We start from the raw sequence: 13600 nt of genomic DNA, 5'->3' as shown, positions 1-13600 counted from the left end.
TGATACATCACATTGTACATGCACAGTTCTAAGAGTGAACCAGCTACTAGTTGTTGGAAGTTGTGAGCTGTACAGGTTGACTTTAAGACTTTTGTTCTGCATAACTTCATATGATAATGTAGACTACATGGACATTTAGACATTCTTCAGACTTTTTCACAACAATGGACAAAACACATATCAAACGCAGACTGGACGTATTTCAGAAAGTCTCTAGGAGACTCTAGTTATGCTGATGATGATGAGTCAGACCAAAGACATTCTTGTAAAATGTCCTTGGTCAGACAGGGACTCTGACCACGCCCCCTGACAGCAAATGCCCATTTAGCATTTGGGGGAGGACAATTTTGAGAGTGAGGGAAAGCATAATGGACATATTGATGGCAGTTCTAGGGTTGAGAAAAAAGTTGTAAAATGCAAATTGGAGGAGTATTATACAGGTGGCTGTAGTATAGTATCAACTTATCAAGATAGGAAAAATTGTCATAATGTAATTTTTTTTTAAATTGATGTGTCGGCTGAATAGTTTCGTGTATATCCTTTCAGGAGTCACAGCCCCGACTCTATGGCAAACAAAATATAATTCTTAATATACAATCATGAAAATAATTTGGATGTCAAATTTTGTTTCTCATAAATAATTTTACTTCATTTTGTGCCATAATTGTCTCAATACTTAACCATACAGAACATGCCAAGAACTAAGGGCTTCTTAGTAAATCACATCTTGTACCAGAAGAACTATTTCTTAACGTGCGTGTGTGTGTGAGATCCTTATTAATATTCCGGTTTTGCAGGTATAATCATGTCCTTTTGTATACACCTGTACCTGAGACTGGTCATTGAGTAGTCATAATCATACCTAATTTTCACCACCGAAAACCCACGTACGTGGCAAATTCACGAGTTCTATCCATACCTTGATGGTCAGAAGCCATTTCCCCTGCTCGGGAGTCGCCACAACTCCGACAGAAGACAGCAGGACGGTGAAAACACCGACGGTGATGACAAAATCGCCACGTCTTGCTGCCATTTTGCTTCCCCTTACAGACATGCGTCATGACCCCTTCCCGCAGAGGATGATGGGAGGTTAAACGTGGCAAGATGGTCGCCAACATCAGATTTTCCTGTTTACAATTTCACATTTAATCACTTTACCATGGACTGGAAGGTCTTATTCCGCGTTCCCATGTACATATGGACGGTTTGGAACGTGAGGATGCTGTATATATTCGGTTGGAGCGCTCTCGTGCTGTCTGTCTGCGGGTATAACCAGTTTGATGACAGCGTTCTGTTTCATCTGAGTTGGCCCGGTCCTGAGTTGGAGGTATGTAACACCTGTTCGCTTTGTTGTGTTGATTTTTCTGTATAATTTAGTGTTTTAACAAACTTTTTTTTAAAATCGCGAACTGCCTTGCAAATTTGTTTTATTCAAATTTCGCCAGAATGTGTCACTGATGCATAAATTTTCTTTAAAGTTTATGCTACATGATATTTTAGATATGATTGAGTTACATAAATTATAAACGGCAGCTTCCGGGTTGCTGTTGGCATTACGTGGCAGTTGCACGTTGGTGTGTTTTATCATTGCGTGGATCTTTGACATATCCTCTACTAGGTGCCCACACCTGCCTTTTGTTATCATCTCCTTTGTTATGTAAAACCGACGTGATATCAACATCAAGTTGATCAATTATTCATTGTATACATACCTTTGTTGAAGCAAGGATACTACTTATTACTACATATACCTCCTTTGTTGAAGGCATTGGTTGATCGATTATGGTATGGGATAAGGGTCTCTAATAAGGGTCACAGTTTAACAATTATATTATTATTATGAAAATATATACTCAAAGATTTTCAAACTCCTTGGCCTGACATCACATGCAAAAGAAAATATTAAACAACAGACACTCCAGTATTTTTCAATACATGTTCAACCAACAAAGATGGGCTTCCAAGTTCTAGTTGTTAGTGAGTGACAATTATGAATACGAAGTCCACAAGTAAAGCTAGAGCATAATATATATAACCAGATATGACATTAAAAAATTTAAATGTAACTTGTTTCTACATGATGAAACTATAATCGTACCCTTTGTTACCAGTCTCCTCCATCAGGGAGCAGAATAGCAGAAACCATTGAAGTGTCGACAGCAGACAATGAGAGGTATCGCTGTACCCTCCCAGTGCCTTTGTCAGAGACTGAGGTAAATAATACATTTACTAAGTACATGTACTACTTTTTAAAAACAGTCCTTGACAAAGAGCTAATTAGCCTGGGTGCCAAACCCATAGCACACTGGACACAAAGTATCTGAGTGCTCATTGAGATATTATGTGTCCAGTGTGCTATGGGTTTGGCACCCAGGCTAAGAGCTAATAGTGTGTGGTTGCAAATCAATAGTATAGTGCCATCGTGCAACATTAAGGGAAGTCATAGCCCCTATGACTATTCCACAATTCTGTTTGTCTGAATTGGGGTAACAGGGGTTAGCAGCATATTCCTCAACAAGTCAGTGAGTGACGATTTATAGGGGTAAAAAACACATACAGAGTCAGTGTACCTCCAAATTTTCTGAAAAAAAAAATACCTCCAACTGTTTGAAGAGAATAAAGAATCCACAGATAGAGATGATATGTTCTCTTATATATTATATATATATATATTCTGGTTTATGTTTTCATCCATCTATTTAAACTCCAGGATGCAGATGAGGACTACGTTGGTCCCAGTGCAGCAGAGTTGATGAAACCCATCTACAAGCAAGTCAGCTGCACCTATAGGGTAGGGTCATAATGATGGATTGTACAGTTACAGCTGTTGTACCTATAGGGTAGGGCCAGAATGACGGATTGTACAATTTCTAAACAGTTGAAAACAATTGAATATCATAATTACAATTTTGAATTGTACGCTTCTAAGAGTATTACTGTTAGCTGCTGTGGCAAGGTGGTTTAAGTGCAGTGCATACAATGTCATGTAGCTGAAGTGCCCATGTGCTTCCTTCATGATTTGTTGATTGGGTATATTACTACTAAGTACCTGACCTGTATACCACTTCCTTTACAGATAGAGACCTACTGGACTTATGAACTGTGTCATGGGAAATACATCAGACAATATCATGAAGAAAAAGAAACAGGAAAGGTAAGAACAGGGAAGACATCATTATTTTATTTACTAGAACAAATTTAACATATGGCTCATTTCTTGGTTTAACCAAGATATAACTAAGATCTCTGAGTGATGTCTTTTGATAAATATGTGTCTTTTACGTGAATAACAATATATTCTTTTTTGCAATATTGGATTTGCAGAAAATAAAACTGCAAGAGTATTATCTGGGAAGATTTCAAAGTGCAGAAGGTATGTTACAAACCGTTTGGAATTATAATGTGTATATTTTCCTGTCTGATATTGTGAGCCTTACGAATCTTGATATTTTCCATCACCATCCTTTACTGTTTTCTTACCTATAGCACACTGCTGATGATAACTGTGTGGTTGTTTTTTTTATTGTAGATACACAGAAGCCGCCTCCTGAGGAAGGAAAACAGGGAAAAACAGAGATGGTGGGTACCCGTCACAGCAATCATTAGCACTGTAGAATATGCATTTCTTTTTGTTTTAACTGGTAAATTAGCCTTTAGGCATAACACACCAGTTTTGTACAGTAAGTACAAGCTGTATAAGACTGGACCACTAGGACCCCTACACTTTTTGAGAAGCGCGGTGGGATCTTTAATGTCCTTGATGTATGTCCCATCTGAGAGGACATCCCTACCCAAAGCTATAGCTAGATACTCGGTCAAGTGAGGAAATAGGTGCCTTTCCCAAGGACACAACATTGGAGACTGGCAGAGATTTGAACCCTAACCACAAAACCACCTTACCACCTTGTTTTTTATCCGCTTTTTAAATTACTGAGAAAACTGCATTTTTGTTCCTACTGATACATGACAGGTACCCTACAGAAAGCTGGATGGCATAGACATGCCATTCTTCCCAGAGTACATGGCAGATGGTACGCCGTGTGACCTGAAGTCAGGGGTGCCCAGGACGGCGCTCCTCCTGTACATGTGTCACCCCGACTCCAAAAACGAAATAGTCTCTGTTGAGGAAGTGACGACGTGTGCCTACGAGATCATCGTGTTCACCCCACTTCTCTGTCAACACCCTGACTACAGGTGGGTTGACACAATGAAATTGCTGCAAAATGTAATTAGCTTGCCTCAATCTGGGTAAATATACTGCTTAGTTCTTTTTTTCTAGTCCTTACTCAGAACATCTATTTACAACAGAGTTCTGTGTATTTAAGTCTTTTACTCTGTTCTGTTTCCATATATTTTGTACTCGATCTAGTTTGTTTTTGCTTCACATTTCCTTCTATTTTGCCCCATTTCACGCTTTCTGTACACCCACTACAGGTGGGTCATTAACTATGTCCATTAGTGATGAGTGATTTGTAAAGGACTGAATACTGATATAAATTACTTAAGCCCTTTTTAAGGGTTTTTGACAGCATCCTGGAGCTCAGAGCAGATTAAAGAATTTGAAGCATTCTCTCTTGACAAAAAAAGGGGAAACTCTATCATTGCATTTCCATCAAGTCATCTAGAATATCACAGAATTTCTACTAAGTTAAGATGAACCCCTTTATGATTTGACCTCAATACATGTATTGCAAGAACTACCCATTCGTGAGAGTGAAGCTTACTGATCAGGGAAGGTTGTATTTGATTCTTGCCCTGAAGCAGTAAAATGCTTTTTTCTTGATCAAGATTTGTTACATTTCTGCCTATAATTGTATTATTGTGCACACTGACAAATCAGAACTGACAAATCAGAGTGATAGTTAAAGCAAATTTCTTGATGCCCATTTTTTAATTTGCTTAGCCACTGTATTTTTTTCTGTTGATCAGACAAAAGGACACGCCTGTGAACGACATCCACTGCCATGCCATTCACGACGCCCCCATCAAACCCAAAATCCTACAGCAAGTGGAGAGAGAGGCACAACAGGCACAGACTCAGACACAGAGGGTAAGTCTCATGTAGTAATATCCAAAGTACAGCCACTAGTACATGTATCAGCATTTGAGGGTGCAGGAGTAGCTGAAATATCTTAATAAGTTAATTGGGAACTAACACAAATTTTGGGGGTGTGTGCGCGCTGTAAAATAAAGTATCTACCTGTTTGGTATACTTAGTAGTCGTAGTAGTACCGTTGTAGTAGTCTGTGTAGACTGTTATGGGTGTTGGATTTGGTTAATACAAAGGTCTGTTTACACCTACTTAGTAATGACACCTGGCTGTTCAGCCTGGTACTACAGTTTGATGCTAACTGAAATATTACATGTAACACAAGGACAATCTAGGTGCTGGTCACAGTCACATCAAGTGGGCCTCTTTTTCTTTCCTTCTTTATTGTGTTGTAACCAATACACACAGTGCATAAAAAACTCACACATTATCGTTATAATCTGTTGTTGACTACTTTCTCTCATATTCTGTGTTATCATCGAGTTACTACTTAAATCATGTCTCACCACTGACTGTTTTGTCCTCTTTCCTTCATAGCCTAACTCCAGGCACTTGCACATGTTTCACACAAAAATCCATATTTCCCCAGGCAAGACAAAGGAGCAGTGGTGCTGGAAGTATGGCATTCAAAAGAGTTGAACCTTTCCGTGGACAGGTACTTCAGTTACAGGACAAATGTTCAGGGTGTTGCAGCAGTTTTAAGATGGTGTCTGGTTCTTCTCCTGTCCTTAGTCTCTCCTCTACAGGGCTCAAAATTCTTTTTTTCTGCATACCATTGCACTGGTATAGGTACTACTCAAACTTATAAATCATAATACATACACACAATGTAATTACCTGCACCATACAAACCTTACATGCACCATTAATTTTCTTTCCCTGTTACAAAGACAGTATCTAAAAGGTGTATTTGGCATTGTAAATGTGACACACTATGGAACCTTTTTTCATTCTGTTCCATTTTTTTGTTTGGCATTTTATAGCTGGTAACAATCAATATAGCAAACAAAAATCCACATACTTACATGTATGCAACTACTCGGTATATAGGGCTGATGAAACACACTAGACACTGAACATGGCCATTACATCAGACCTAGAGTGATACCATCATCTTTTGAGAGATGGAAGGATGCCTTCTGCTATTACTCAGTACATGGGCTGGTGCAGGTTAGGTACAAGTACAGATCAGAAATACATGTACCCTCTCAGCTTCATGGGAAGGTCCTGCTTTGAGCCCTGTTTCTAGCTCTCTTGCTATTTTTGAGCTGTCCTATAAATGTATCAGATGTTCAGCTGGAGTTGTTTAGTTGTAACATTAGTCAGAATAATAGTCAAGGCCAACAGCTGCTAGCTAGAGACAACAACTAACAAACATGTTGTTGTGGAAGCCAGCTGTTGACCTTGTATGGATACAGTTACTTTAAACTATAGTCTAGATGACTTGTTTGACCCTGAGTCTATATTACTGATATGTTTGTAAAATTAATTATGTTGTTGTGGTGTTGGTTTTTCTTCCCTTTATACATGCATAGTCACAAATCTCATCAGTGATATGATGCAGTCAATATACATACATGTATATCATTGTCATACATACTGTATTGGTATGCAGGTTGAATGATGTGTTAGAGAAGTGTTAGATAATTCTGTTGGATAATTTGCGATGACACTGAATCTGGGTTGGTTATAAAGCCTTTGCTTCTACTGAGATGATAGTTGTTACTTTGTCTATGAATTTTGGGAATTACTCTTTCTTGTATTTAATTCCAATGGCAGATAGATACATGTACCTACACTCTAAACAAGCCAAAGATAACATCCTTGATTTGCTTATCAAGCATAATGCTGTCTTGTAGTTGTACTGATGAAATGTTAAGTTTGTTTTTGCTAGTCCAACACTGTTTTTGCATTGTGAAATGATCCTTCTGTTGTTTTAGCCATTGGCAACCAAACACAGCCAAGAAATGTCTGCTGTGTGACCTTGGCAAGGCCATGTCATGTCTTCTACTAGTGAATACTTTTGAAATATTGCCATATGTGTACACGTACAATACTGTTCATGGATTGTCACATGTCAACTTGCACTCGACCACTGAGAGAAATAGAGGTATAGAGAGAATGGCAGACTTGTATACAGTGAATTATGCATATTGGGACTTATTAGTTCTGGGCAAAATGGACAAACATTAAACACGCCTTTGCTGTTCTCTGTCGCTAGAAACAGGATCCAACTGGACCTGCAGACTCAGGACCTCTGAAGGCCAAGCTGCCCAGTAAACTCCCTACACAGTCCAGCTCCAGTGAGCAGGCCACCCAGGGCTTCAAAATCACCTCACTCACAGACAAACAGGTGCTGGAGGAGTTCCTGAGGGGGGAGTACTGTCTCAAAGGTGGAACAGGTCAGACAATGCTCAAATTACTTTTCAGTCATTTGTTAAAATATTGTTTGTACAGGGAAAGCTCCAATACGGTACCATGATGCTAGGTGGCCCAAATCTAGTCATCTCGAGGTGTCTTCAAGGCCAATAATTCATCTAGCCTTCTCATGTTATCTTTTTTACACACATACACATACAAACCAACATTGTGAGGATATACTAATAGCATATTGTAAATCATGAAACTGTTGAAATGGTTTTATTTTGCGGTAGGATCATGCACTTGATCACTTCTTCAAGGTTAAAACAATTCTGTAGCAGAACAGTAGTCATGCGAAGAAGACATCCACAGTGTCATGACTTCACAGCAGACAGCTCATCACAAAAATGGCAAAAATAAAACCACCGTGAATTTACAGTCGCTGTTGGTACAAATGTTTTAAAGTTACCGCAAAGGTATTGCAAAGACATTACATCCAGAATCACTGTAAAAACATTATTACCGATTGGTATCTTACAGGAGGCAGATGATATGATGGAACTGTTACTGCAGTATTTGGCTACACCAATTTAATTTGTTGTAAATTACTGCACAGGTTGGTGGAAACACGAGTTCTGTTATGGGAAGCATGTCCACCAGGTGCATGAGGACCAGAAGCTGGGGAACACAGTCATCAGGATCGGCACCTGGAACAACCAGGAACACCTGGACTGGGCCAAGAAGAACCCCGGCCAGGCCACGCCCAGAAGGAACAGGGAGGACGGCAAAGTCAGGTCAGCTCTGGGTTCTTAATCCACTGGGTCTTGAAGGTACATACTGGTACTGGAAAAGTAACATTTGCAAAGGAAATACATACTGACAGATGGTCTAGCCTAACAAACTACTGTTCTGTTTGCTCTTACTTACACACATTCATATACTAGTGTAAGGTGACCATCTTTATTTTCCTGTTTTAGTTTTTTCCTTTCAATAATATTACTCATTAAGTATAGGTAGTTAGTGTTGTTGTAAGTGTACGTTATGTGTTAATAGGTTTTCAATGTTATGTATAACTTTTGTGACTCCAGGAAGAATAGTAGTACAAAAATGTATATATATATGTATTGTACTCACTAATGGTGATATGTCGAATAAAACAAAATCTGTCCGAAGCAAAAACAATATGTTGTCCTATTTGGTTCCCTAAAGATAATCAACTCAGTCTATAAAAGATAGCTCCTGTACAATCTAACATAATTTTGTGTCCCTCAGGATGGTGACTCACTACTATGGCCATGGTGACACGTGTGACGTGACAGGAAAACCCAGGGAGGTACTGGTCAAAATGAAGTAAGTTTCACCCTTAGGCCACAGTCACCACACTGACTTGATTATATGAATGACATCGGCGTGCACTCCTTAAGTTACAGGAGAAAGAAGAAAACAATATATTATTCCTCTTACTGAACACAGCAGCAATGTAACAATTGGGATACATTTCACATGTAACCTGTAAGATTTGTAGCTCATTTTGTTTTTTTCCTGACTTTTGACAGGTGTAAGATATCAGACAAGCACTCTGTGACCATCTACCTGATTGAGCCCAACACTTGTGAATACATCCTTGGGGTGAGTTTGGGTATTATTTATGCACTTCCTACTGAAGGTTGATGCATTAAGTTTACAAGTTACCCTGTACATTTAAGTATTGCAGTTGAAATATTCCAAAATCCAGCAGTCTGTTGTCAGCATCAACAGGATAATAGAATATACTTACTAGCAACTGAAATAAGACAGTTCATAATTCTAGTGCATGTTGAAACATAATAAAACAGGTCTGAACATGCTGTATACATGTTACATTGTACATGTCCAGATTTGTTATACACCCCCATGAAACTCCTTCCTCTTCGCCCCCGCCGTTCTGCTTGGCCCCCGCCCCGTTCTGCTTCGCCCCTGCAAAAAATCTGCTTCGCCCCCGTCGTTCCTCTACGCCCCCGGCGCAATTCTGCTTTGCCCCCGTCCTTCTGCTTAGCCCCCAATGGCGGCACAGCTCACAGTCGACACGAAAATCGTCTGCAAAATAACAATAAAGGCTGTGCCGCCAAATTTAAAGTAGCCCATGCTCCGGCAAACATTCTGGACCACCTTTCTGCCAAGTGGCGTTGCACAAATCCTTCCCATTCAAAAGTTTACCCCTACCTCACGGCCCGTCAGGGGTCTCGTCTCACACAGCAAGGTATTGCCTTATAAATTCTACTTAGTATTTGCAGCACAATTTTTAACTTAACGCTATTACTGATAGCTGTCATTTTTTCACTATTGTCTACTTGTATCAAAAGAAACACGATTAGTTACTGTTCAATTGGCTGATACAAAATCCCGCCATTATCCAAGTTGGCTTTAATTAGTACCCACCTTCCATGGCGATCAGCCTAGCGTCTGTCCAGCCGTGAGTGAAATTTCCCACCAGTACTTATAAACGTAAGAACCACTGACGGGACGTGAGGTAGGGGTAAACTTTTGAATGGGAAGGATTTGTGCAACGCCACTTGGCAGAAAGGTGGTCCAGAATGTTTGCCGGAGCATGGGCTACTTTAAATTTGGCGGCACAGCCTTTATTGTTATTTTGCAGACGATTTTCGTGTCGACTGTGAGCTGTGCCGCCATTGGGGGCTAAGCAGAAGGACGGGGGCAAAGCAGAATTGCGCCGGGGGCGTAGAGGAACGACGGGGGCGAAGCAGATTTTTTGCGGGGGCGAAGCAGAACGGGGCGGGGGCGAAGCAGAACGGCGGGGGCGAAGCAGAACGGCGGGGGCGAAGCAGAACGGCGGGGGCGAAGAGGAAGGAGTTTCATGGGGGTGTTATACCTCAGACCCTACGACTTTGACATACAATGTATCACCCACAATTTATCACACCATGCATGCACTGTTTGAAGCAATTTTACTAAGATTTGACTGTTTGCATTACTGTTGTTCATCACCAGGTGGAGTCTCCCATCATCTGTTCCCTGTTGGACACTGCTGATGAACACGGCCTTCTGTCAGTTCCATCAGACACAGTCAAGGGACCATAATGTACATTAGATAGGACCTTACTATAATATTATTTCAAGAGGCTTTGACTTCAAGAAGTATTTTAAATTTCTCGTAAAATATGTCTATTTGAATTATTTCATTATCTGTGTGCTAACAGATGATCATATGTGGGCGATTTCTCTTTGTTTTGTTTTGTTTTAGGTTTGTTGTACAAACTTCTGGCTGCTGGTTTTCTTGTTTATGCTTATCTATATCAGATATTTGTAAATGCTCAGGAAGCAAATTTATTGCCACTGAATTGTCATTTAATCCAGCTGTACAAACTTATAGTGAAGTGGGAGTTGTGCCACATGAAAACTAAGGATTTTCTAGAAAGCACTGCACGCAACTACAGCTTCAAGAGTTTTTAGCAAATACTGGATTAAATGACAATTCATTACTGAAAATATTCTCTAGATAATTGAGGACTAAAATAAAGTGTGAAACATAATCTGTACAGATGCCTTCTAATGATAAAGATTTATTGTACATTTTTTCTCTGTGACAATAAACATCTAAAACAATAATGATGGCTTGATTTTTCTTCCACTCAATGTTAAAACATTTATGTCAGGAAATTAATTCTGTCAAACATGAGTGAGTGAGTGAAACATGTTTGTAGATAAACAATTCAGTTGAAACATAGCAAAAACAGACTATAGGGTATTGTACTGTACAGTAACATTTGATGTTCTTAAGTTAATAGCAGCGACATACTTTTAGTATTTACAGAAATGCATTTTGAAATTTTAGACAAAATCACTTTAAACTTTTTAGGAATTTTCCTGGCCTTCTGACTTATTGGAGGTCAAGGGTCAGCCACGTGGACAATCATCTTGCCGACGTTTCCTCCTTTCATCATGGACACAAACGCCTCTGTGGAAGTCAAGAAAAATGCATCATTCTCGGAATGGGAAAGGCTCTTTTCATCAAAGTCAGAGATAAATCAACTTTCTCTCAAGGCAGAAGCAAGATGACCAAAAAATGGTTAGATGGTCAATGTTCTGATGCAACTCTTCATGTATTGCCAGGGGTCTAGATCTTTGACATAAATGTATTATCTACAATGCATCACATTGCACATGTGCAATAAGAACCTCAACCAGCATATTAATGCTATATAAAGAGGTTGGGAAAAGCAAGCAGGATAATTCAAACATACAAGCACAAGTTGGACCTACATTTGTAGCTCTTCCTTACCTCCAGTTTTCTCAATCCCTTCCACCACAGTCTCCTTCACCTGCAAAGGCAACATTGTGTCAACTAGAGAGACTGACATTTTCTACCAAATACAGCATATTTCACTCCATCTCCTTACACAAAGATGACAACATCTGCATGTAAGACTTGCACTTGTGATTTCTAACCAAATGAACTTACCTTCAGTTTCCCCTCTTGAATCCATTTTGCTAACTGGATCCCAGACTCTTCAAACTTGTCCAGATAGTTCATTATCAGGAACCTTTCTCTGTGTGACAGAACATGGTGCAATGGGCAAAACATTTCAGTTTCAGTTAAAATTTTGATTTTGCTGATAACTAATTTCAAAACTATAGATGGTATGTCATCCGTAAATTTGTGAATATGACCTCAAAAGAGATGTTCCGCCAAAGTTCTACGCACAATGCATTACAGGTTTTGCACAGACATGGCACATTCAGCCAATGTTCTGTTTTTCTCTTCTTATCTCCCAGACAAGAACACGGCTCACCTTGTGATGTTCCTCTCCTTGAGAATGTCTGTCACCTCTTGTGGGAGGGGTGGAGGGTAGGGAACGTCTTTGTTGTACACACTGATCTGACCGCACAGGATCACATGGGATCCTTCATTCATCTGAACAACAACAAAAAATGTGCAGTGATTTTTGTGTACATTTTGTACATGGCTACACTATTAGATCCCAATTTACATTTGGAACTATTGGGAGCTGGGAAGGCCTATACATGGATATATACTGGGTCAACCCCAACGTAAGGTGTCATTGATGGTGATATAACTATGTGTTGCTGGTAATGCATTCCATTCTATGACTTTTCTTGTGAAAAAACTAGCTCCAGAGTTGTCTGTTCTGTTCTAAGTGTGGAAACTACATGTATGAGAACATCCCAAAGATGCACACCTGTTTTATAACAGTTTCACTGATTTCTCCTCCGACGTTATCAAAATAGGAATCGACCCCACGTGGGCAGGCTTCCTTCAGCCTGTCCGCCACATTGTCTGTCCTGTAGTTTACAGCATGGTCGAAGCCAAGTTCCTCCATCAACAGACGACACTTCTCCTCAGAACCACAGATTCCAACAATGTTGGCGGCACCCTCAAGTCTTGCAATCTGTTTGAGATACATAAAACAAACACAAAGTGAAAGGGTAGCAAAATTGGTCAAACAAGGGAGCAATTCCGTGAATAGTTTCATCAGGTTGGTAAGTCACTTAGTATTAAAAGAGACTTTCTCTACACAACCAAGTCTTTTATCAGCTGACGTTTCGGTGACCATCCTCAGGCAATTCTGACTGGGACACCGGTCGGCTGAATAAAAGACTTGGTTGTGTAGAAAGAGTCTCCTTACTCAAGGGTGCAATTATTTTGAAATACAGAGGTGAGTTCTATACACTGTAGTGAAAGTAGGAAAATCAGGCGTATGATGATTAAGACCAGGTTAAAATAGCACATCGGCAGAACATATTGTGCCTTCATTAAATCCGGCATGTAATTGTGTGTATGTATAGCACTTCTAAAGAACGATCATTTAATGATGTTTGCTGTTGATATCCTCTCTTTATAACAATATGCCAGAAAAAAATTCACCTGTCCAGCCAGAGACCCACAAGCCCCTGCTGCTCCACTCACAACAAACGTCTGATTGGCTCCTGGCGTCACATGACCTCTCTCTCGGATACCCACCAGGGCGGTGGCACCTGGCATCCCAAGAGCACCCAGAGCAAGGGACAGCCGACTTCCAAAGAGTGTAGGGTCCAGCTGGAATGGAAGAATGAAACGTCTCAACAACTCTCTTGTTGTTGTCATCAGTTTCAATGAATCTTTAGTAGATCACACTCCTACCTCCCCTGACGTGTATGGTGAACAAGCCCAGGCGTCACAGAAGTAGGGCA

At 40.0% G+C, this 13600-nt stretch overlaps 2 protein-coding genes across 6 annotated transcripts in view; one reads left to right on the top strand and one right to left on the bottom strand.

Annotated features, from left to right (window-relative positions):
• The window catches only part of LOC109488212 (endoplasmic reticulum lectin 1-like), a 17191-nt gene extending 6174 nt beyond the window's left edge, over window positions 1–11017 (top strand). The window contains exons 1-14 of one of the 4 annotated variants that reach the window (XM_019792404.1): window positions 903–1327; window positions 2112–2213; window positions 2711–2791; window positions 3077–3154; window positions 3325–3373; window positions 3530–3579; window positions 3971–4194; window positions 4930–5050; window positions 5640–5705; window positions 7272–7452; window positions 8028–8205; window positions 8684–8761; window positions 8968–9040; window positions 10400–11017. In XM_019792404.1, coding sequence (XP_019647963.1) covers window positions 1160–1327; window positions 2112–2213; window positions 2711–2791; window positions 3077–3154; window positions 3325–3373; window positions 3530–3579; window positions 3971–4194; window positions 4930–5050; window positions 5640–5705; window positions 7272–7452; window positions 8028–8205; window positions 8684–8761; window positions 8968–9040; window positions 10400–10489 — 1539 coding nt within the window. In that variant the 5' untranslated portion in view covers window positions 903–1159 and the 3' untranslated portion in view covers window positions 10490–11017. Of the gene's footprint in view, window positions 1–902; window positions 1328–2111; window positions 2214–2710; window positions 2792–3076; window positions 3155–3324; window positions 3374–3529; window positions 3580–3970; window positions 4195–4929; window positions 5051–5639; window positions 5706–7271; window positions 7453–8027; window positions 8206–8683; window positions 8762–8967; window positions 9041–10399 lie in introns of those variants that run through there. The other 3 variants (XM_019792406.1, XM_019792405.1, XM_019792407.1) reach the window with 3 other exon arrangements.
• Window positions 11018–11062: 45 nt separating this feature from the next.
• Window positions 11063–13600, bottom strand: part of LOC109488213 (prostaglandin reductase 2-like) — a 5420-nt gene continuing 2882 nt past the window's right edge. For both annotated transcript variants that reach the window (XM_019792409.1, XM_019792408.1), the window contains exons 4-9: window positions 13296–13466; window positions 12610–12819; window positions 12202–12323; window positions 11871–11958; window positions 11691–11730; window positions 11063–11366 (exon numbers count right to left, since the gene is read on the bottom strand). In XM_019792409.1, coding sequence (XP_019647968.1) covers window positions 11299–11366; window positions 11691–11730; window positions 11871–11958; window positions 12202–12323; window positions 12610–12819; window positions 13296–13466 — 699 coding nt within the window. In that variant the 3' untranslated portion in view covers window positions 11063–11298. The remainder of the gene's footprint in view (window positions 11367–11690; window positions 11731–11870; window positions 11959–12201; window positions 12324–12609; window positions 12820–13295; window positions 13467–13600) is intronic.

The sequence above is a fragment of the Branchiostoma belcheri genome, unplaced genomic scaffold (assembly GCF_001625305.1).
Source record: "Branchiostoma belcheri isolate BF01 breed outbred unplaced genomic scaffold, Haploidv18h27 scaffold92, whole genome shotgun sequence".
Taxonomy (NCBI): Eukaryota; Metazoa; Chordata; class Leptocardii; order Amphioxiformes; family Branchiostomatidae; genus Branchiostoma; species Branchiostoma belcheri.
This window is presented reverse-complemented; position numbering and strand designations above follow the sequence as displayed.